Here is a 24,901-nt window from a genome sequence, read left to right as displayed (position 1 = left end):
TAGTTTCCCTGCGGCATGAAGACAAGTCGTAACGCAAAATATGGAAGAGCGACTGCATGACCTTGTTAGAACCTCTTCATAATCTTGGCAAACTCACAGAACGACACGGGGGACTATCCGAGAGAAGGGGATGAGGCAGAGGTGTGTCATGTGCTTCTTGTGTAGCATACACTTGGCAGGGATTCAGTATTGAGCTCCGAGTTTGACATCGACACTGCCTGATCTGCTGCAGGCATCGGGGAGAGCGGGGGGACAGGAAACGGCAGCACACGCATGCTGACGCGGGGCCATGTGTTGCTGTAAAAGAATGCACAATACGAACGCATTGCCAGGACAGCAAATACATTTCATCCAACGCATGCCGAGGCCTGTTGGCAGAGCCCTGGTGCTGATGCAGTAAGCACCCTCGTTATCTCTCTCCCCCCCATCCATAGGAGGAGGGACTCGTGTGTCTCTAGTCTGGGGGAGCTGAGTCAGACAGCCCTTCCCTAATTTTATAGATCCTCCCAGAAGCTTCTGGGCCTGGATCTGCTCTGCTACGTGACGCAGCATGTTACTTACCCAAGATGCCAGGCAGTGGTGCGCCGTGGGTAAGGATTAGTGGAGGTCGGCCAAGTTCTGAAAATGTCTCGTGATCAGATAGAGGGGATATTACAAACCGCTGCCCGGTCACAGCTCAGGGCAGCTGCAAACCCGCGTTGTTAACGCGTTCTGGTCACAAAACATCTGCGCGGTGCAATACGTGTGTTCCATGTAAAGTTATCTTACATGAAGTAGCATTTCCGGGTCTGGAGGAGCAGTTTCTCTCACTAGCAGTGATCGTGTCTGTAGATTTTCAGATCTCCCCATTAGGCTTAGGCCGCGCTTATAGTGTCGGCGACGCAACGTCGCGTCAAAACAAATGTATTGACGCCATCGCGTGCGCTTATAGTAGACCACGCTGTCGTGCCGCTTCTACTATAAGCGCACGCGACGGCGTCAACACATTTGTTTTGCCGCGACATCGCCGGCACTATAAGCGCGGCCTTGTAGACATCAGGATTCCTAAATACTGCATCACATCGGCTTTGGTAAAGCTAGCTGCCCGATTTCCCTCCTACCCTCTGAACACGCCTGCGTTGGGCACATGCTGAGAAACTGCACCGGCAGGATCGCCTAAATCACCCTTTCGTCAGTCATGCTGAGGGCTCACTCATCCAGTCCTTCGTGTTGTCAGACTGTCTGAGTCCGCAGGCCAATGCAACAAATGCCAGGAGGGGTATGTGAGGCTGTAACCCTGCCCGACACGCCCCTGTCTCTCTCTTTACACCACTGACCTTGTAATCGTACAGATAAGGCAGGGGGAGGCCCAACTCCAGTCCTCAAGGGTCACCACCAGGTCAGCTTTCCAGGATATCCCTGCTTCAGCACAGGTGGCTCAATCAGTGGCTCAGTCATTAATGACTGCACCACCTGTGCTGAAGCAGGGATATCCTGACAAGTCTGACCTGTTGGTGGCCCTTGAAGACTGGAGTTGCTTACTAGGCCATCCTCTGCCATAAGACACTTTTACACTCTTCTGCCCCTCCTTACATCTCAGCCCTAATTTCTCGCTATGCACCATCTCGACTCTTGCGTTCTGCTCAAGGAGGTCTTCTTTCTACCCCCTTTGTATCTAAAGCCCTCTCCCACCTTTAACCTTTCTCACTGACTGCCCCGCACCTCTGGAATGCCCTTCCCCTCAATACCCGACTAGCACCCCCTCTATCCACCTTTAAGACCCACCTTAAAACACACCTGCATAACGAAGCATATGAGTAGCACCGTGGCTAACACTATACACATGATACATAAAGCTTGGCCCCCTGCAGACGCACTTACCAGAACGCCCTCCTACTGTCTCTGTACGTTCTTCCTATCTACCAATTAGATTGTAAGCTCTTCGGGGCAGGGACTCCTTTTCTTAAATGTTACTTTATGTCTGAAGCACGTATTCCCATGACCTGTTATTTGTTATTTATATGATTGTCGCGTGTATTACTGCAGTGAAGCGCTATGTACATTAATTGCTCTATATAAATAAAGACACACAAACGGGGCTGGAATTACAGCCTATTAAAGTAAATTGGCTGTTAAGTGTCCTCCACCCCCGGAACACGTCTTATGGCAGAAGACTGCTTAGTGAACATGGGCCAACAGGTTTTAGAAGGCACTTCTTGGTAACAGTCGGCTGGCGCATTGCCTAAGACAAAGTTTCTAACATTTCCGGTTCGTTCAATTCTCAGGGGCCGAGGTTGCTGTGACGGAGGAGACGCGACTTATTCACAGAACGGATTATTAGCTTTATAGCCACAAACCACTGACTAGCGCAGGGAAGCCCAGGTCAAATCCCTGCGTCCTTGTGACTTTAGGCAAGTCACTTTATCTCTCTGTGCCTCTGTCACCAAACTTAGATCGTAAGCTCCTCGGGCCAGACTGCTTGCCAACATGATATGTGCTGCGCACCGCAAGCTATATTGTAATTATGACGCACTTTGAGTCCGCTTAGGTGAGAAGCACCATATTAAATTTAGTTATTGTTATTAGTGATTATTCATCACACAGCGTTTGTGAGCATTCAGACATCACAAAAACCGTTAGATAACCGGCAGACTCACATATAAGTCTATGGATCTTGCTGCGGTCACCATCAGCTCATCGCTGGGGCAGGTATACTAAACGCAGCGTCCTGCCGGAACCGCTTTCAGCAGCACAGCAAACGTCAAGTAAAAGACTAGGTGCCCATAGTGGGAGCGGCGGTTTATTGACATCACATCTTCATGCGCAGCGCTTTTACCACGATGTTTCCGGGGGGGGGGGGGACGTGTTCTTATCTATACATCATGTATATAACTGACGAAGGGAGGTTCATCGCCTCGAAACGTCGTGTGAAAACCTGTGCGCATGAAGAGGTGACATCGATAAGCAGCGGATCCCGCTACTTTGCGCACCAGGTCTGTGGGGCAGTTACTTCGTGTTTGTTATATGTCAGACAGCAGCCATGTCTCCTGGAGCAGGGGAAGGGTTAACAGGAGGCTTGTCTTCTGAGGAGTCACCGTATGTATGTATGTCTTTATTTATACAGCACCATCTATGTACATCGCGCGTCACACCAGTAATACACGGGGCATAATAATATAACACATAATGGGAATAAGCTCTTCAGACATAAAAGTTACATTAGGAAAAGGAGTCCCTGCCCCAAAGAGCTTACAATCTAAGTGGTAAGTAGGAAGAATGTACAGAGTCAGTAGGAGGGCGTTCTGGTAAGCGCGTCTGCAGGGGGTCAAGGTTGATGTATGAGATGCAAAGTATCAGCCACGGAGCTACTCATATGCTTCGTTAAAGAGGTGTGTTTTTGTATTCAAGTACCTCCAAATCCGACACTTTATCCAAACGTTATCCCCAACATTGGAATTTCCCATTCTCTCACAAGCTTCGAAAGGCTGTGCAGAGAGACGGCCCATCAAAAAGGTCTTATAACACAAATTTACGCGGAATTGGAGAGGGCGACAGACCCTCCCCCCCCACCCACGATTATATGCTGAATTGGGAAGCAGAATTGAACATAGTTATAGACCGACAGGACTGGGAAAGTATTTGGGAATCAGCCTCAGGAACTTCCATATGTACCACAATCAAGGAAAATATCTATAAAATACTGTATCGCTGGTATCTTACTCCAGTCAGAATAAATCAAATCTACCCTCTGGCCTCCGACCTATGCTGGAGAGGCTGCGGACAAAAGGGAGACATGGCACACATATGGTGGTCGTGTCTGGAAATTCAGAAATATTGGGAAACCATACAGTCTATAATTAGAGAGGTCACAGACCTCACAATACCTATTGATCCGCTGACCTACTTGTTGGCCAAGCCGATAGAGAATATTGACCGATCAACAAGAAAATGAATCTCCTTCATACTCACGGCGGCAAGGTGTGCGGTGGCCGCCTCATGGAAGAAGGTGTCTCTCCCCCCTCGCCCCCCAAGCAAACAGTCAAGAAAAAAATTCAGGAGGTAATGCTGATGGAAAAGTTATCAGCATTTCTGAAAAGGACAACGGTGTCCTTCTATAAAATATGGGAGTCATGGCTGACCCAAACAACAGACTAAAAATACCCCACTCCTAGCAGGCCATAGAAGAGATATAGGCTAAAACCTTAATGAGAAAGAGAAGAGGTCCCAGGACAGACCCCTGGGGTGTCCCCGCAGAGTGATTGACAGAGGAAGAGGTGTTAGCAAACGAGACACTGAAAGTACGGTGGGAGAGGTAAGAGGAGATTCAGGATAGAGCTCTGTTACGGATACCAAGAGTATCGTGAAGGAGAAGAGGGTGGTCCACAGTATCAAATGCTGCAGAGAGGTTGAGTAATATAAGCAAAGTGTGTGTAGTGACCTTTGTGTTTGGCAGCATGAAGGCCATTAGTTATTTTAGTGAGGGCTGTTTCCGTGGAGTGTGTAGTGCGGAAGTTAGATTGTGGAGGATCTAGGGGAGAGTAGGTGGTGAGAAAATGGAGCAATCAAGAGAATACAAGCCATTCAAGAAGTTTAGAGGCAAAAGGCAGGAGGGAGACAGGACAATAGTTAGAGACAGGTAGGGCAAAGCTTGATGTTTTTGAGTAATCGTATAACTGTTGCATGTTTGAAGGATGAGGAAAAGGTACCAGAGTAGAGGGAGGAGTTGAAAATGTGTGAACGTAGTGTTAGAGTAGGAGCAAGAGGTTCGAGTAGATGAGAGGGCAAGTAATAGAGGGAGAAGAGATCAGCAGCAGCAGCAGATCCTCTCCTGTGACAGAGGAAAAAGAGACGAGGCAGGAGGAGAGTTAGGAAGAGGTGTAGAATGTGAGGAGGATACAGAGGGGATGTCTTGACCTATGGAATTCACCTGTGTCTTTAAATAGAGCAAGAGTCCTGAGGTCAAATGGAGGAAGATAAACAGGTACCAGACAGTGTCTGATTGCCACCTCTCTCTAATGCTCAGTTGGTGGCTGTTTGCATCTGTATAGTGAAGAAGAGGGTGACTGCAGAGTCTCACCCCATACTAAGCACACTGCCCTGCAACAGGCCACGTTTTCTAGGGAAGGAATAATAAGGGTTGTTTCTTATATAGCACTGGCAGTGCACGCAGCGCTGTACATAGAATTTTTGCAGGCATGAAACCCTGCCCCGTGGAGCTTACAATCTGTTTTTGGTGCCTGAGGCACAGGGAGATAAAGTGACTTGCCCAAGGTCACAAGGAGCTGACACCAGGAGTTGAACCAGGTTCCCCTGCTTCACACTCAGTGTAGTTGTTATCAGAGTGAGCGTCTTCACTCAATCTGCTCTGTGCTTAGTTTTCATGCGTTGCAGTTGTTCTGACTTCAGGCTTCTCCATTTTGAACCTGCGCTCCCCCACATCTTGAGGCTATCAAGAGTGGAAGGCTGAAGGAGTACTTAAGTACTTAAAACTAGCAGCGCTATACAAGAACAAACAATTATTATTATTTACATCAGCAGCAGTTTGTCGATAAACCCGACTTATTCACGGATTGTTAAAATGTAAAATGCTCCTGTGAAAAGTGAATACGTCTCCATTACGTACTTGAAAACGAGAGGTAACTCTCAATGTATTACTTCCTGGTAAAATATTTTATAAATAAATAAATAAAATTTGCTGGGTGTATAATCTTATCTGGCAATTACTGTCATTCAAAGGCTCTGGCTAATGACGGCTGCGCAATTTGTTTACACCGACCAGCAAAACAACGCGGATTAACAACGTACCTCTATATGCAAAGAGTTTCATCACTCGGGAGATGAGCTAAACATAGCCAGGATGCTCCAAAATGCTGGGTTACTATGGAGAGTTCAAAAGTTCTAGAAATGATGTTAAAATATTTGGACTTTTCTGATTTGAAGAAAATGAAACGTGGTTGGTCATTTAGGTCTCACTGACCCCTTCAAGATGCACTTTTACACTCCCAGGCCAAACCACGGGTTCTGTATGTAACAGGTGTGCCCTAACAGGTGTGCCCCCGCCCTCTGGGAGATGTCACTGTTACCTGTACTCTCGCTGGGCTGTACCTGTGTATATGTATGTCACAGGTGTGCTCCCGCCCTCTGGGAGATGTCACTGTTACCTGTACTCTCGCTGGGCTGTACCTGTGTATATGTATGTAACAGGTGTGCTCCCGCCCTCTGGGAGATGTCACTGTTAGCTGTACTCTCGCTGGGCTGTACCTGTGTATATGTATGTAACAGGTGTGCTCCCGCCCTCTGGGAGATGTCACTGTTACCTGTACTCTCGCTGGGCTGTACCTGTGTATGTGTAACAGGGGTTCCCCCACCCTCTGGGAGATGTCACTGTTACCTGTACTCTCGCTGTGCTTTACCTGTGTATATGTAACAGGTGTGCTCCCCCGCCCTCTGGGAGATGTCACTGTTACCTGTACTCTCGCTGTGCTTTACCTGTGTATATGTAACAGGTGTGCTCCCCCGCCCTCTGGGAGATGTCACTGTTACCTGTACTCTCGCTGGGCTGTACCTGTGTATATGTATGTAACAGGTGTGCTCCCGCCCTCTGGGAGATGTCACTGTTAGCTGTACTCTCGCTGGGCTGTACCTGTGTATGTGTAACAGGGGTTCCCCCACCCTCCGGGAGATGTCACTGTTACCTGTACTCTTGTTGGGCTGTACCTGTGTGTATCTAACAGGCGTGCTCCCCCGCCCTCTGGGAGCTGTCACTGTTACCTGTACTCTCGCTGTGCTGTACCTGTGTATATGTATGTAACAGGTGCTCCCCCGCCCTCTGGGAGATGTCACTGTTACCTGTACTCTCGCTGTACTTTACCTGTGTATATGTAACAGGTGTGCCCCCGCCCTCTGGGAGATGTCACTGTTACCTGTACTCTCGCTGGGCTGTACCTGTGTATGTGTAACAGGGGTTCCCCCGCCCTCTGGGAGATGTCACTGTTACCTGTACTCTCGCTGTGCTGTACCTGTGTATGTGTAACAGGGGTTCCCCCACCCTCTGGGAGATGTCACTGTTACCTGTACTCTCGCTGGGCTGTACCTGTGTATATGTATGTAACAGGTGTGCTCCCGCCCTCTGGGAGATGTCACTGTTACCTGTACTCTCGCTGGGCTGTACCTGTGTATATGTAACAGGTGTGCTCCCGCCCTCTGGGAGATGTCACTGTTAGCTGTACTCTCGCTGTGCTGTACCTGTGTATATGTATGTAACAGGTGTGCCCCCGCCCTCTGGGAGATGTCACTGTTACCTGTACTCTCGCTGTGCTGTACCTGTGTATATGTAACAGGTGTGCTCCCGCCCTCTGGGAGATGTCACTGTTAGCTGTACTCTCGCTGTGCTGTACCTGTGTATATGTATGTAACAGGTGTGCCCCCGCCCTCTGGGAGATGTCACTGTTACCTGTACTCTCGCTGTGCTGTACCTGTGTATGTGTAACAGGGGTTCCCCCGCCCTCTGGGAGATGTCACTGTTACCTGTACTCTCGCTGGGCTGTACCTGTGTATATGTATGTAACAGGTGTGCCCCGCCCTCTGGGAGATGTCACTGTTACCTGTACTCTCGCTGTGCTGTACCTGTGTATGTGTAACAGGGGTTCCCCCGCCCTCTGGGAGATGTCACTGTTACCTGTACTCTCGCTGGGCTGTACCTGTGTATATGTATGTAACAGGTGTGCTCCCGCCCTCTGGGAGATGTCACTGTTACCTGTACTCTCGCTGGGCTGTACCTGTGTATATGTAACAGGTGTGCTCCCGCCCTCTGGGAGATGTCACTGTTACCTGTACTCTCGCTGGGCTGTACCTGTGTATATGTAACAGGTGTTCCCCGCCCTCTGGGAGATGTCACTGTTAGCTGTACTCTCGCTGGGCTGTACCTGTGTATGTGTAACAGGGGTTCCCCCGCCCTCTGGGAGATGTCACTGTTACCTGTACTCTCGCTGTGCTGTACCTGTGTATGTGTAACAGGGGTTCCCCCACCCTCTGGGAGATGTCACTGTTACCTGTACTCTCGCTGGGCTGTACCTGTGTATATGTATGTAACAGGTGTGCTCCCGCCCTCTGGGAGATGTCACTGTTACCTGTACTCTCGCTGGGCTGTACCTGTGTATATGTAACAGGTGTGCTCCCGCCCTCTGGGAGATGTCACTGTTAGCTGTACTCTCGCTGTGCTGTACCTGTGTATATGTATGTAACAGGTGTGACCCCGCCCTCTGGGAGATGTCACTGTTACCTGTACTCTCGCTGTGCTGTACCTGTGTATATGTAACAGGTGTGCTCCCGCCCTCTGGGAGATGTCACTGTTAGCTGTACTCTCGCTGTGCTGTACCTGTGTATATGTATGTAACAGGTGTGCCCCCGCCCTCTGGGAGATGTCACTGTTACCTGTACTCTCGCTGTGCTGTACCTGTGTATGTGTAACAGGGGTTCCCCCGCCCTCTGGGAGATGTCACTGTTACCTGTACTCTCGCTGGGCTGTACCTGTGTATATGTATGTAACAGGTGTGCCCCGCCCTCTGGGAGATGTCACTGTTACCTGTACTCTCGCTGTGCTGTACCTGTGTATGTGTAACAGGGGTTCCCCCGCCCTCTGGGAGATGTCACTGTTACCTGTACTCTCGCTGGGCTGTACCTGTGTATATGTATGTAACAGGTGTGCTCCCGCCCTCTGGGAGATGTCACTGTTAGCTGTACTCTCGCTGTGCTGTACCTGTGTATGTGTAACAGGGGTTCCCCCACCCTCTGGGAGATGTCACTGTTACCTGTACTCTCGCTGGGCTGTACCTGTGTATATGTATGTAACAGGTGTGCTCCCGCCCTCTGGGAGATGTCACTGTTACCTGTACTCTCGCTGGGCTGTACCTGTGTATATGTAACAGGTGTGCTCCCGCCCTCTGGGAGATGTCACTGTTACCTGTACTCTCGCTGGGCTGTACCTGTGTATATGTAACAGGTGTTCCCCGCCCTCTGGGAGATGTCACTGTTAGCTGTACTCTCGCTGGGCTGTACCTGTGTATATGTAACAGGTGTTCCCCGCCCTCTGGGAGATGTCACTGTTACCTGTACTCTCGCTGGGCTGTACCTGTGTATATGTATGTAACAGGTGTGCCCCCGCCCTCTGGGAGATGTCACTGTTAGCTGTACTCTCGCTGTGCTGTACCTGTGTATATGTATGTAACAGGTGTTCCCCGCCCTCTGGGAGATGTCACTGTTACCTGTACTCTCGCTGGGCTGTACCTGTGTATGTGTAACAGGGGTTCCCCCACCCTCTGGGAGATGTCACTGTTACCTGTACTCTCGCTGTGCTGTACCTGTGTATGTGTAACAGGGGTTCCCCCACCCTCTGGGAGATGTCACTGTTACCTGTACTCTCGCTGTGCTGTACCTGTGTATATGTATGTAACAGGTGTTCCCCGCCCTCTGGGAGATGTCACTGTTACCTGTACTCTCGCTGTGCTGTACCTGTGTATATGTAACAGGTGTTCCCCGCCCTCTGGGAGATGTCACTGTTACCTGTACTCTCGCTGTGCTGTACCTGTGTATATGTAACAGGTGTTCCCCGCCCTCTGGGAGATGTCACTGTTACCTGTACTCTCGCTGGGCTGTACCTGTGTATATGTATGTAACAGGTGTGCCCCCGCCCTCTGGGAGATGTCACTGTTAGCTGTACTCTCGCTGTGCTGTACCTGTGTATGTGTAACAGGGGTTCCCCCACCCTCTGGGAGATGTCACTGTTACCTGTACTCTCGCTGGGCTGTACCTGTGTATATGTATGTAACAGGTGTGCTCCCGCCCTCTGGGAGATGTCACTGTTAGCTGTACTCTCGCTGGGCTGTACCTGTGTATATGTATGTAACAGGTGTGCCCCCACCCTCTGGGAGATGTCACTGTTAGCTGTACTCTCGCTGTGCTGTACCTGTGTATGTGTAACAGGGGTTCCCCCACCCTCTGGGAGATGTCACTGTTACCTGTACTCTCGCTGGGCTGTACCTGTGTATATGTATGTAACAGGTGTGCTCCCGCCCTCTGGGAGATGTCACTGTTACCTGTACTCTCGCTGGGCTGTACCTGTGTATATGTAACAGGTGTGCTCCCGCCCTCTGGGAGATGTCACTGTTACCTGTACTCTCGCTGGGCTGTACCTGTGTATATGTAACAGGTGTTCCCCGCCCTCTGGGAGATGTCACTGTTAGCTGTACTCTCGCTGGGCTGTACCTGTGTATATGTAACAGGTGTTCCCCGCCCTCTGGGAGATGTCACTGTTACCTGTACTCTCGCTGGGCTGTACCTGTGTATATGTATGTAACAGGTGTGCCCCCGCCCTCTGGGAGATGTCACTGTTAGCTGTACTCTCGCTGTGCTGTACCTGTGTATATGTATGTAACAGGTGTTCCCCGCCCTCTGGGAGATGTCACTGTTACCTGTACTCTCGCTGGGCTGTACCTGTGTATGTGTAACAGGGGTTCCCCCACCCTCTGGGAGATGTCACTGTTACCTGTACTCTCGCTGTGCTGTACCTGTGTATGTGTAACAGGGGTTCCCCCACCCTCTGGGAGATGTCACTGTTACCTGTACTCTCGCTGTGCTGTACCTGTGTATATGTATGTAACAGGTGTTCCCCGCCCTCTGGGAGATGTCACTGTTACCTGTACTCTCGCTGTGCTGTACCTGTGTATATGTAACAGGTGTTCCCCGCCCTCTGGGAGATGTCACTGTTACCTGTACTCTCGCTGTGCTGTACCTGTGTATATGTAACAGGTGTTCCCCGCCCTCTGGGAGATGTCACTGTTACCTGTACTCTCGCTGGGCTGTACCTGTGTATATGTATGTAACAGGTGTGCCCCCGCCCTCTGGGAGATGTCACTGTTAGCTGTACTCTCGCTGTGCTGTACCTGTGTATGTGTAACAGGGGTTCCCCCACCCTCTGGGAGATGTCACTGTTACCTGTACTCTCGCTGGGCTGTACCTGTGTATATGTATGTAACAGGTGTGCTCCCGCCCTCTGGGAGATGTCACTGTTAGCTGTACTCTCGCTGGGCTGTACCTGTGTATATGTATGTAACAGGTGTGCCCCCACCCTCTGGGAGATGTCACTGTTACCTGTACTCTCGCTGGGCTGTACCTGTGTGTATGTAACAGGTGTGCCCCCACCCTCTGGGAGATGTCACTGTTACCTGTACTCTCGCTGGGCTGTACCTGTGAGGCTTTCAGGATTGCTGAGGGTCCGCCGATGGTCGGGAGAAGGAGTGGCTCAGTGAGTAAAGACACTGGCACTGAGCAGGGGAATCTGGTTCAATTCCCGGTGTCGGCTCCTTGTGACCTTGGGCAAGTCACTTTATCTCCCTGTGCCTCAGGCACCAAAAACATAGATTGTAAGCTCCATGGGTTCAGGGACTGTGCCTGCAAAATGTCTCTGTAAAGCGCTACATAAAACTAGCAGCGCTAGTATATTATTATATTCTCAGCTCTTTCTGGGTGCAGCGCCTCCGTTTCCAGCAGAGCTGGGTGCAGTTCCTGCAGGAAAACCCTCTTGCACTCGCCCTGATAAACTGCAGTCACAGACAGGAGTATAAAACAAAGGATGACTCTTTATTCTTCATGCAGCCTACCAACATATACAGTACGCTCGGGCTTGAGGCCCTAGAGGTCTATTCCTTGCACCCCTATTCCCTGGTGGAATAAGGGGTAGTATCCCACTCCCCTGCGGGAGGGGAAGAAAGGTGGCACCCCACACTTCCAACTCTCAGCACAGAACCCACTAGCATTTGCATCTGCAGCCCCTTATGTACGCAGGGGGAGGGTCCTAGGTCTGAGCCCCTGATAGGGCAGTACACAGGCCTTAGGCCCACCCCCCATCACTCAAGGAAGTTGTTTGCTGCTGCAGCAGCAGGGGCATAGGTTTAACCCTAACTCTGCCTGCGCTGGTACCAGGGCTTATGTGTTAGGTAGGGCAGATCAGTAGCCAAAAGGATACATGTACAAATAGTATTTCCTTTCCATGATGGTCTACAATACCTGCACTCCTATTGGTCCACACGATCTGCCCTGCCATTGGCTGCCCACACACCACGTGATCGCGTCGCGGCAAGGAAAGACAACATTCTTGTTGTCCCTCGGCGACTGGGGCCTGCCCCATATAGGGCTGTGCTGTGGTGTGTGGCGTGCACACCGTAGCGCGCGGCGCAGCGGCCACTGGGGACCTGACTTTAGATTGTAAGCTCTCCGGGGCAGGGCCTCCTTTCTCCTACTCTTACTTTTATGTCTGAAGCGCTTATTCCCACCGTGTTATATTTCTATGTCCCGTGTGTTACCGCTGTGACGCGGTGTGTACATAGCCGGCGCTATATAAATAAAGACATACATCCGTGTGAACGGAGCCTCGCGTTGGAGAAGCGAAGTTGCAGATAGCGGTGGATGTCAGAATCCGCCGCCCCCCGGTCACTCGCCTGCGCCAGCCGCCTCCTTTCTGCCGCCCTCCTGCTCCTCTGGAATCCCAGCGTCAAACGACGCCGCAGACCTCACCAACGTCGCATGGCCGCGCGTTGCCATGGAAACGCGCCGTCACGCTGTCATTTGAGGCGGCCGACACAGGCTTCCCATTAGATCTGATAGGCCCGAGAGTGCGGCAAAATTATATGGGGGGGGGGGGGGGGGAAATTCTTGCCGCCCCCCAAATTTTGCCGCCTTAGGCCAAACAGGCCTCAATGGGAAATCCGACGCTGGTTGCAGAGCTTCTAAATAGCCGGGATAATGCCAGAAACTAAAAGTGTTGCGTAACGAGTGCTTTCTCCGTATCGTAAGTCCCATATACCCTGCTCTGCTGGACTTCACCCTGCCAGCTTCCCATATGTTGGCGTTATCACAAAGGGAAATACCAGCCTTCGTTTCTTAATTGCCCGAGGTGAGTACGACTAGAACACGGCACCTTTCCGGGCAAAGAGCGGTTATAGATTTATTGGTACTTTACAATAACAAGGTTGGGGTGGCGATACATCGGAAGCGGATATTTGGACGCGGCCGTCTCGCCGCGACCGACTTGTCCCCCCGGCGTTTGGTCGCCGAGGGACCCTTTCTCCGCAGCCACTGGACACCCACCGGCCAATAAATTAAGTTAATTTAAGGGAGTTTAGCGGTTAGGGTAGGGAGTTAAGGATAGGGAATTAGGGTAAGGGGTTACGGTGTTTGGGGTAGGGGATTAGGATAAGGTTTTTTAGGGTAAAGGGTTACGGTTTTTAGGGTAGGGGATAAGGATAAGGTTTTTAGGGTAAGGGGTTACGGTGTTTAATGTAAGGGGATTAGGATAAGGTTTTTAGGGTAAGGGGTTACGGTATTTAGGGTAAGGGGATTAGGATAAGGTTTTTAGGGTAAGGGGTTACAGTGTTTAGGGTAGGGGATTAGGATAAGATTTTTAGGGTAAGGGGTTACGGTGTTTAGGGTAAGGGGATTAGGATAAGGTTTTTCGGGTAAGGGGTTACAGTGTTTAGGGTAGGGGATTAGGATAAGATTTTTAGGGTAAGGGGTTATAGTGTTTAGGGTAGGGGATTAGGATAAGATTTTTAGGGTAAGGGGTTACGGTTTTTAGGGTAGGGGATTAGGATAAGATTTTTAGGGTAAGGGGTTACGGTGTTTAGGGTAAGGGGATTAGGATAAGGTTTTTAGGGTAAGGGGTTACGGTGTTTAGGGTAAGGGGATTAGGATAAGGTTTTTAGGGTAAGGGGTTACGGTATTTAGGGTAAAGGGATTAGGATAAGGTTTTTAGGGTAAGGGGTTACAGTGTTTAGGGTAGGGGATTAGGATAAGATTTTTAGGGTAAGGGGTTACGGTGTTTAGGGTAAGGGGATTAGGATAAGGTTTTTAGGGTAAGGGGTTATAGTGTTTAGGGTAGGGGATTAGGATAAAATTTTAAGGGTAAAGGGTTACGGTTTTTAGGGTAGGGGATTAGGATAAGGTTTTTAGGGTAAGGGGTTACGGTGTTTAGGGTAGGGGATTAGGATAAGATTTTTAGGGTAAGGGGTTACGGTGTTTAGGTTAGGGGATTAGGATAAGATTTTTAGGGTAAGGGGTTACGTGTTTAGGGTAGGGGATTAGGATAAGATTTTTAGGGTAAGGGGTTACGTGTTTAGGGTAGGGGATTAGGATAAGATTTTAAGGGTAAAGGGTTACGGTTTTTAGGGTAGGGGATTAGGATAAGGTTTTTAGGGTAAGGGGTTACGGTGTTTAGGGTAGGGGATTAGGATAAGATTTTTAGGGTAAGGGGTTACGGTGTTTAGGTTAGGGGATTAGGATAAGGTTTTTAGGGTAAGGGGTTACGGTGTTTAGGGTAGGGGATTAGGATAAGATTTTAGGGTAAGGGGTTACGTGTTTAGGGTAGGGGATTAGGATAAGATTTTTAGGGTAAGGGGTTACGGTGTTTAGGTTAAGGTTTTTAGGGTAAGGGGTTATGGTGTTTAGGGTAGGGGATTAGGATAAGATTTTTAGGGTAAGGGGTTACGGTGTTTAGGGTAGGGGATAAGTATAAGGTTTTTAGGGTAAGGGGTTACAGTGTTTAGGGTAGGGGATTAGGATAAGATTTTTAGGGTAAGGGGTTACGGTGTTTAGGTTAAGGTTTTTAGGGTAAGGGGTTATGGTGTTTAGGGTAGGGGATTAGGATAAGATTTTTAGGGTAAGGGTTTACGGTTTTTAGGGTAGGGGATAAGTATAAGATTTTTAGGGTAAGCGGCAAAACGGCTGCGACGAAATGCCCTAGCCCGGCACTAGATCGTGGTGTACATGCCGGAGCCGGCGTGTGTGACGGGACGGGGATCTCTGTGCATTTTAAGTCACACAGTGTGACTAACATTTTGTGTCCATGGACTATTTTGGTAACACGTGGGCTTACTGTCCCGGTCACCTCCCCCATGCAGAGGGGTGCAGTCCTCCACCCTCCCTACCCAGGGGCGGTTACATCAACGTAACGGGTTAAGTGCCGGAGCTGGATGGGCTGATCCTGTCACGTTATGATAATCCCCCTGTCACGAGGAACAGGAAGAGGTGTGCTGGGGAGGAGGAGGAGGTGGAGGTGAGAGAGATCCTGTGGGAGGAGTGGAGGGAAGAGGCAGCCGGCAGGTGAGCAGATCCTGACATGGGGGGGGGGAGCACAGGGAGACATGGGGGGGGAGCGAGCACAGGGAGACATGGGGGGGGGAGCGAGCACAGGGAGACATGGGGGGGGAGCACAAGGAGACATGGGGGGAGACATGGGGGGGGGGAGCACAGGGAGACATGGGGGGGGGAGCGAGCACAGGGAGACATGGGGGGGGAGCACAGGGAGACATATGGGGGGAGCACAAGGAGACATATGGAGGGAGACATGGGGGGGAGCACAGGGAGACGAGGGGAGCACAGGGAGACATGGGGGGGGGAGCGAGCACAGGGAGACATGGGGGGGGGGAGCACAGGGAGACATGGGGGGGGAGCACAGGGAGACATATGGGGGGAGCACAAGGAGACATATGGGGGGAGACATGGGGGGGGAGCACAGGGAGACATGGGGAGGGGTGCACAGGGAGACATGGGGGGGATCACAGGGAGACATGGGGGGGGAGCACAGGGAGACATGGGGGGGAGCACAGGGAGACATGGGGAGGGGAGCACAGGGAGACATGGGGAGGGGAGCACAGGGAGACATGGGGGGGAGCACAGGGAGACATGGGGGGAGCACAGGGAGACATGGGGAGGAGCACAGGGAGACATGGGGGGAGCACAGGGAGACATGGGGGGGAGCACAGGGAGACATGGAGGGGGAGCACAGGGAGACATGGGGGGGGGAGCACAGGGAGACATGGGGGGGAGCACAGGGAGACATGGGGGGGTAGCACAGGGAGACATGGGGGGGTAGCACAGGGAGACATGGGGGGGAGCACAGGGAGACATGGGGGGGTAGCACAGGGAGACATGGGGGGGTAGCACAGGGAGACATGGGGGGGGAGCACAGGGAGACATGGGGGGGAGCACAGGGAGACATGGGGGGGGAGCACAGGGAGACATGGGGGGGGAGCACAGGGAGACACGGGGGGGAGCACAGGGAGACACGGGGGGAACACAGGGAGACACGGGGGGAAGCACAGGGAGACACAGAGGGGATCCCAGGAGAGCAGCGTCCGGCTGTGAATAGCAATCTGTGGCACAGAGGTCCCCACAGGTACATAGCATGTCTTTGAAGTGGGAATTGGAGGGACAGAGGACGGGGCTCTTAGTGACTTTATCATTGAGACAGGAGTGGGTTAATACCGGGGGGAGGGGGAGAGGTACAATAAACAGATGCACAGGCTGTGAGGTTATACAGAGTGCCCCCTCCACGAGATAAAGCATCTCCCTGCCCGCACCTGTCCTCTACTGCCCCTCTGAGTCTCCGCTCAGCACCCTGCGCTACCCCCCCCCCACTCTATTTCCACCTGTGTCTCCCCCCATCTTGCTCCCCACTCCCTGAAGTGCCTGCCCCTCATGGGAGACTGCCCCCTTATACCCCCCTGTGTATAGCTGCACTGTGTCACACCCAGCCCCCCTCCGTCCTTTGTGAGGTTGATGGACAGGTCCCTGTGATTGCAGGGTGAGGGGGAGCTGGGGGGATGTGGGGGGGGTGGGGGGGATGTGGGTGGGGGGGGGCGGGGGGGATGTGGGTGGGGGGGGGCGGGGGGGATGTGGGTGGGGGGGGGCGGGGGGGATGTGGGTGGGGGGGGGGGGGGAGTGCTGAGCTGCCGCTGCCCTATTGTTTGCTGGACACAGTGACAGACGCTTCTGCTGCTCCAGCCCCCTCCCCCCTCAGGCTTCCCTAATCTAGGACACTGGTTGCCCTGGCGATGCCCCCGCCCTCCCCCCCCCCCTGTTGTGCGCTGCCCCCGCCCTCCCCCCCCCCCCGTTGTGCGCTGCCCCCGCCCTCCCCCCCCCTTTGTGCGCTGCCCCCGCCCTCCCCCCCCCCTTTGTGCGCTGCCCTGTCACGCGACTGGGTCACCCACAGAATCAGCGCGCCCAGCAGTGTGGGCACATGTACGAGGGCAGTGGCCGTGCACTATATACAGGGACACACGGCTCTGCAGACCCATGCACTATATACAGGGACACATGGCTCTGCAGACCCGTGCACTATATACAGGGACACACGGCTCTGCAGACCCGTGCACTATATACAGGGACACACGGCTCTGCAGATCCATGCACTATATACAGGGACACATGGCTCTGCAGACCCGTGCACTATATACAGGGACACACGGCTCTGCAGACCCGTGCACTATATACAGGGACACACGGCTCTGCAGATCCATGCACTATACACAGGGACACACGGCTCTGCAGACCTGTGCACTATATACAGGGACACACAGCTCTGCAGACCTGTGCACTATACACAGGGACACACGGCTCTGCAGACCCGTGCACTATATACAGGGACACACGGCTCTGCAGACCTGTGCACTATATACAGGGACACACGGCTCTGCAGACCTGTGCACTATATACAGGGACACACGGCTCTGCAGACCCGTGCACTATATACAGGGACACACGGCTCTGCAGACCTGTGCACTATATACAGGGACACACGGCTCTGCAGACCCGTGCACTATATACAGGGACACAAGGCTCTGCAGACCCGTGCACTATACACAGGGACACACGGCTCTGCAGACCCGTGCACTATACACAGGGACACACGGCTCTGCAGACCCGTGCACTATACACAGGGACACACGGCTCTGCAGACCCGTGCACTATAATACAGGGACACGGCTCTGCAGACCCGTGCACTATACACAGGGACACACGGCTCTGCAGACCCGTGCACTATACACAGGGACACACGGCTCTGCCGACCCGTGCACTATAATACAGGGACACACGGCTCTGCAGACCCGTGCACTATACACAGGGACACACGGCTCTGCAGACCCGTGCACTATAATACAGGGACACGGCTCTGCAGACCCGTGCACTATACACAGGGACACACGGCTCTGCAGACCCGTGCACTATACACAGGGACACACGGCTCTGTAGACCCATGCACTATAATACAGGGACACACGGCTCTGCAGACCCGTGCACTATACACAGGGACATACGGCTCTGCAGACCCGTGCACTATACACAGGGACACACGGCTCTGCAGACCCGTGTACTATAATACAGGGACACGGCTCTGCCGACCCGTGCACTATACACAGGGACACACGGCTCTGCAGATCCATGCACTATACACAGGGACACACGGCTCTGCAGACCCGTGCACTATAGACAGGTACACATAGCTCTGCAGACCCGTGCACTATATACAGGGACAGACGGTTCTGCAGACCCGTGCCCTATATACAGGGACACACGGCTCTGAGACCCATGCACTATATACAGGGACACACAGCTCTGCAGACCCGTGCCCTATATACAGGGACACACGGCTCTGAGACCCGTGCACTATATACAGGGACACACGGCTCTGCAGACCCGTGCACTATATACAGGGACACACGGCTCTGCAGACCAGTGCACTATATACAGGGACACACGGCTCTGCGGACCCGTGCACTATATACAGGGACCGACGGTTCTGCAGACCTGTGCACTATAGACAGGTACACATAGCTCTGCAGACCCGTGCACTATATACAGGGACACACGGCTCTGCAGACCCGTGCACTATATACAGGGACAGACGGTTCTGCAGACCTGTGCACTATAGACAGGGACAGACGGTTCTGCAGACCCGTGCACTATATACAGGGACACACGGCTCTGCAGGACCTGTGCACTATATACAGGGACACACGGCTCTGCAGACCAGTGCACTATACACAGGGACACACGGCTCTGCAGACCCGTGCACTATATACAGGGACACACGGCTCTGCGGACCCGTGCACTATATACAGGGACCGACGGTTCTGCAGACCTGTGCACTATAGACAGGTACACATAGCTCTGCAGACCCGTGCACTATATACAGGGACACACGGCTCTGCAGACCCGTGCACTATATACAGGGACAGACGGTTCTGCAGACCTGTGCACTATAGACAGGGACAGACGGTTCTGCAGACCCGTGCACTATAATACAGGGACACACGGATCTGCAGACCTGTGCACTATATACAGGGACACATGGCTCTGCGGACCCGTGCACTATATACAAGGCCCCACGGCTCTGCAGACCCGTGCACTATATACAGGGACACGCGGCTCTGCAGACCCGTGCACTATATACAGGGACACGCGGCTCTGCAGACCTGTGCACTATAGACAGGTACACACGGCTCTGCAGACCTGTGCACTATAGACAGGTACACACGGCTCTGCAGACCCGTGCATTATATACAGGTACACACGGCTCTGCAGACCTGTGCACTATAGACAGGTACACATAGCTCTGCAGACCCGTGCTCTATATACAGGGACACACGGCTCTGCAGACCAGTGCACTATACACAGGGACACACGGCTCTGCAGACCCGTGCACTATATACAGGGACACACGGCTCTGCGGACCCGTGCACTATATACAGGGACCGACGGTTCTGCAGACCTGTGCACTATAGACAGGTACACATAGCTCTGCAGACCCGTGCACTATATACAGGGACACACGGCTCTGCAGACCCGTGCACTATATACAGGGACAGACGGTTCTGCAGACCTGTGCACTATAGACAGGGACAGACGGTTCTGCAGACCCGTGCACTATAATACAGGGACACACGGATCTGCAGACCTGTGCACTATATACAGGGACACATGGCTCTGCGGACCCGTGCACTATATACAAGGCCCCACGGCTCTGCAGACCCGTGCACTATATACAGGGACACGCGGCTCTGCAGACCCGTGCACTATATACAGGGACACGCGGCTCTGCAGACCTGTGCACTATAGACAGGTACACACGGCTCTGCAGACCTGTGCACTATAGACAGGTACACACGGCTCTGCAGACCCGTGCATTATATACAGGTACACACGGCTCTGCAGACCTGTGCACTATAGACAGGTACACATAGCTCTGCAGACCCGTGCTCTATATACAGGGACACACGGCTCTGAGACCCGTGCACTATATACAGGGACACACGGCTCTGCAGACCCGTGCACTATATACAGGGACACACGGCTCTGCAGACCCGTGCACTATACACAGGGACACACGGCTCTGCAGACCCGTGCACTATACACAGGGACACACGGCTCTGCCGACCCGTGCACTATAATACAGGGACACACGGCTCTGTAGACCCGTGCACTATACACAGGGACACACGGCTCTGCAGATCCATGCACTATACACAGGGACACACGGCTCTGCAGACCCGTGCACTATAGACAGGTACACATAGCTCTGCAGACCCGTGCACTATATACAGGGACAGACGGTTCTGCAGACCCGTGCCCTATATACAGGGACACACGGCTCTGAGACCCATGCACTATATACAGGGACACACGGCTCTGCAGACCCGTGCACTATATACAGGGACACACGGCTCTGAGACCCGTGCACTATATACAGGGACACACGGCTCTGCAGACCCGTGCACTATATACAGGGACACACGGCTCTGCAGACCAGTGCACTATATACAGGGACACACAGCTCTGAAGACCTGTGCACTATATACAGGGACACACGGCTCTGCAGACCAGTGCACTATACACAGGGACACACGGCTCTGCAGACCCGTGCACTATATACAGGGACACACGGCTCTGCGGACCCGTGCACTATATACAGGGACAGACGGTTCTGCAGACCTGTGCACTATAGACAGGTACACATAGCTCTGCAGACCCGTGCACTATATACAGGGACACACGGCTCTGCAGACCCGTGCACTATATACAGGGACAGACGGTTCTGCAGACCTGTGCACTATAGACAGGGACAGACGGTTCTGCAGACCCGTGCACTATAATACAGGGACACACGGCTCTGCAGACCTGTGCACTATATACAGGGACACACGGCTCTGCGGACCCGTGCACTATATACAAGGCCCCACGGCTCTGCAGACCCGTGCACTATATACAGGGACACGCGGCTCTGCAGACCCGTGAACTATATACAGGGACACACGGCTCTGCAGACCTGTGCACTATAGACAGGTACACACGTCTCTGCAGACCTGTGCACTATATACAGGTACACACGGCTCTGCAGACCTGTGCACTATAGACAGGTACACACGGCTCTGCAGACCCGTGCATTATATACAGGTACACACGGCTCTGCAGACCTGTGCACTATAGACAGGTACACATAGCTCTGCAGACCCGTGCACTATATACAGGGACACACGGCTCTGAGACCCGTGCACTATATACAGGGACACACGGCTCTGCAGACCCGTGCACTATATACAGGGACACACGGCTCTGAGACCCGTGCACTATATACAGGGACACACGGCTCTGCAGACCCGTGCACTATATACAGGGACACACGGCTCTGCAGGCCAGTGCACTATATACAGGGACACACGGCTCTGCAGACCCGTGCACTATATACAGGGACACACGGCTCTGCAGACCCGTGCACTATATACAGGGACACGGCTCTGCGGGACCTGTGCACTATATACAGGGACACACGGCTCTGCAGACCCGTGCACTATACACAGGGACACACGGCTCTGCAGACCAGTGCACTATATACAGGGACACACCGCTCTGCAGACCCGTGCACTATACACAGGGACACACGGCTCTGCAGACCCGTGCACTATACACAGGGACACACGGCTCTGCAGACCCGTGCACTATATACAGGGACACACGGCTCTGCAGAACCGTGCACTATATACAGGGACAGACGGTTCTGCAGACCTGTGCACTATAGACAGGTACACATGGCTCTGCAGACCCGTGCACTATATACAGGGACACACGGCTCTGCAGACCCGTGCACTATAATACAGGGACACACGGCTCTGCAGACCCGTGCACTATACACAGGGACACACGGCTCTGCAGACCCGTGCACTATAATACAGGGACACACGGCTCTGCAGACCCGTGCACTATACACAGGGACACACGGCTCTGCAGACCCGTGCACTATATACAGGGACATACGGCTCTGCAGACTGCAGACCCGTGCACTATATACAGGGACAGACGGCTCTGCAGACCTGTGCACTATAGACAGGTACACACGGCTTCACATATTCTTGCATATTTGTGACCCTAACACTCAGGGGGATACAGCGTGTAAGTATATATATATATATATAATGCGCAGCGGGTACGGGTGTCATGGCCGCTGCACCGGGACAGATGTCAGGTTACACAGTTCGGTGACCTCCTGCTGCCAGTAACTGCCTCTCCGTGGGGGGGCGGGGGGAGCTTACACAGTTTGAAGAGGTAGATCCGTCACGGATTGGTCGAGAGGAGCGGGGGGGGGGGGGGGGGAGGAGTGCTGGTATTATACAGAGGTCCCGCCCCAGTATACAGGAGCAGCCTGTGGCTTTGTGCCGCTTGATGCTGTCAGACCAGCAGAGACTTGTGCGGGATAGAGAGGGATGTCCCCCAGTTAATGTGTATCTGTCTGCGTTTTAACCCCCTCTGCAGGCAACGTCGCTGTGTGGCGCCGGAGCGGTGAGGCCGCGTGTCTGTGCCGGAGACCGAGGAACCGCAGAGCCGGCGGTGTAAATGTGAGGTGGGGGGGGGGGGTCACCAGCAGCACCCGGGCAGAGGCACCGCCATGTCTGTGGGCACCTTGCAGTCGGCGGCGGTGGGCGCCCCTTTGGCGTCGGCGATGCCCTTACGCATCCTGAACAAGGGTCCGGATTACTTCCGCCGGCAGGCGGAGAGCCGAGCGCGCAAGCCCAGCGCCGTTGAGCGTCTGGAGGCCGACAAGGCAAAGTACGTGAAGAGCAAACAGGTGGCCGGCACCAAGCAGGAGCCGGTGCGGCCGCCGCTGCCCAAGCAGCCCCTCTTCTCGCCGGGAGTCCGCAGGGTGCTGCTCACCCCAAACCGCAGGGGCTCCCCCGCTGCCCAGAGGGCGGAGGGCAGAGAATCCAAGAACTCTCTGAACCTGGAGATACTCAACAACCTCATCAACATCTGCGACAGCCCCCTGGTATCTCCACGGGCAGACGCCGGGTCCTGGCAGGAGCAGACGCAGGCACGGGGTCCTCCCAGCCTCTGCACGCCCACCGGGCACCGGGCCCCCAGCACCGCGGCTGTGCGGAGAGTGGACGTTCGGCCCGGAGACGTCCTGCGGCCTCTGCAGTGCCCGTCCATCCTCATCACCCCGGCGTTGGGGTCCCCCGCCAAGTCCGGCCTCTCTTCCGACAACTCCCTCTGCTCCCCGAAACGCACTCCAGCCGACCCCGGCAAGAAACCCACCCTGCTGCACCGCTCCAAGTCGGACTTGAGTGACCGCTTCTCTCGCGCCAGCGCCGACCTCGAGCGCTTCTTTAATTACTGCGGCCTGGGCGCCGGGGAGGTGGCGACCATCGGCGTCGAGCACTTTGCCAGGGCCAGCTCTGACATTGTGTCCGTCAAGTTCCACAGCGTGAGCACCGCAAGCTCCGAGCGCGCCCGGTCGCAGAACAGCGCCGCCACCCTCGAGGAGACACCAGCCGCCCGCATGCCATACGGCATCTCCATCATCGAGCGCAATGCCAGGGTCATAAAGTGGTTGTATGGACTACGGCAAGCCAGAAGTGTCCCAAATGCCCCCAGCGTGTAGCTGAACCGTGTGCCCATTGAACCGTCAGACGCACAAGCTACGCGCGGCAGGACTCCGGCACCGGGAGCGGTAAAGAGTTTGCCTGGATTATAGTCTGTCTGGTTTGCCCCCCGTGCCATGGGTTTGCTGGGGTCCGGTGCAGAGCACCGTGCAATGGATTCATACATCTAGGGGAGGGGGGCTTCACCAAACCTGACTCTGTGTTTCCCCATCTGGAAGCATTAAGGCTCCTTCCTTCTCGTGCAGAACCGTTTGTTTCTAGGACTGTTTGCTCTGCACAGGGCACACACTGCTCTGCACAGGGCACACACTGCTCTGCAATGCTGCCATCTTAATATACTGTATGTGTTGAATGCCGCTGAAGGGGGTAACTGTGTATTTGAGGGTAAGGGGCAATGCATAGCTGCATTCACTATTCTGCCTGGATTTTACCGGGTGTTGCAAATTCATTCTTAACTTTTTTGTCTCCGGCTCCAGCCGGAAGTGTGTTATTTTTTTAATGGTAACCGAACCTCTAATGTGCAATGCTTGAGCGGAGACAGTCTGAAACGGTTAGGTTTAGTAAAGCACAATACATCTGTCATGTTGGCATGTTTTGTTTTTTTTTACCTATTTCCGCCTAGTCACGAATAAAATGCGTTGACCGATCACGCCTCCAGTAACTGCAGCAGCTCTGCAGAGCAATGCGGGAGGGTATTATGTGCAGAGCAATGCGGGAGGGTATTATGTGCAGAGCAATGCGGGAGGGTATTATGTGCAGAGCAATGCGGGAGGGTATTATGTGCAGAGCAATGCGGGAGGGTATTATGTGCAGAGCAATGCGGGAGGGTATTATGTGCAGAGCAATGCGGGAGGGTATTATGTGCAGAGCAATGCGGGAGGGCATTATGTGCAGAGCAATGCGGGAGGGTATTATGTGCAGAGCAATGCGGGAGGGCATTATGTGCAGAGCAGTTGAACGCAGGTGTCCCCGGCTTAGTTGGGGTTAATTTGTAGATTCTGTGTAAGGACAATAGCCCCTTTCATCGGGATTAGCTGCCGGGAATGTAATGAGTCTGTAAGTCTTTTATTTGCTGCTCCGGACAGATTTACTGCAGTGCAAAGATTTTTTTTTATTATTGTTAGTAAAAAAAAAACCGAACAAAATCACTAAACTTG

General features: G+C 53.2%; 1 protein-coding gene across 5 annotated transcripts in view; it reads left to right on the top strand.

Annotated features, from left to right (window-relative positions):
• Positions 1 to 24,901, top strand: part of FAM110A (family with sequence similarity 110 member A) — a 190,522-nt gene extending 165,621 nt beyond the window's left edge. For 3 of the 5 annotated variants that reach the window (XM_075571716.1, XM_075571717.1, XM_075571718.1), the window contains one exon: positions 22,618 to 24,901. In XM_075571716.1, coding sequence (XP_075427831.1) covers positions 22,751 to 23,743 — 993 coding nt within the window. In that variant the 5' untranslated portion in view covers positions 22,618 to 22,750 and the 3' untranslated portion in view covers positions 23,744 to 24,901. Of the gene's footprint in view, positions 1 to 15,050; positions 15,133 to 16,111; positions 16,208 to 22,617 lie in introns of those variants that run through there. The other 2 variants (XM_075571715.1, XM_075571719.1) reach the window with 2 other exon arrangements.

This window comes from Ascaphus truei, chromosome 15 (assembly GCF_040206685.1).
Source record: "Ascaphus truei isolate aAscTru1 chromosome 15, aAscTru1.hap1, whole genome shotgun sequence".
NCBI classification, from domain to species: Eukaryota; Metazoa; Chordata; class Amphibia; order Anura; family Ascaphidae; genus Ascaphus; species Ascaphus truei.
Note: the sequence above shows the minus strand (reverse complement) of the source record. Positions and strands in the feature narration are given on the sequence as shown.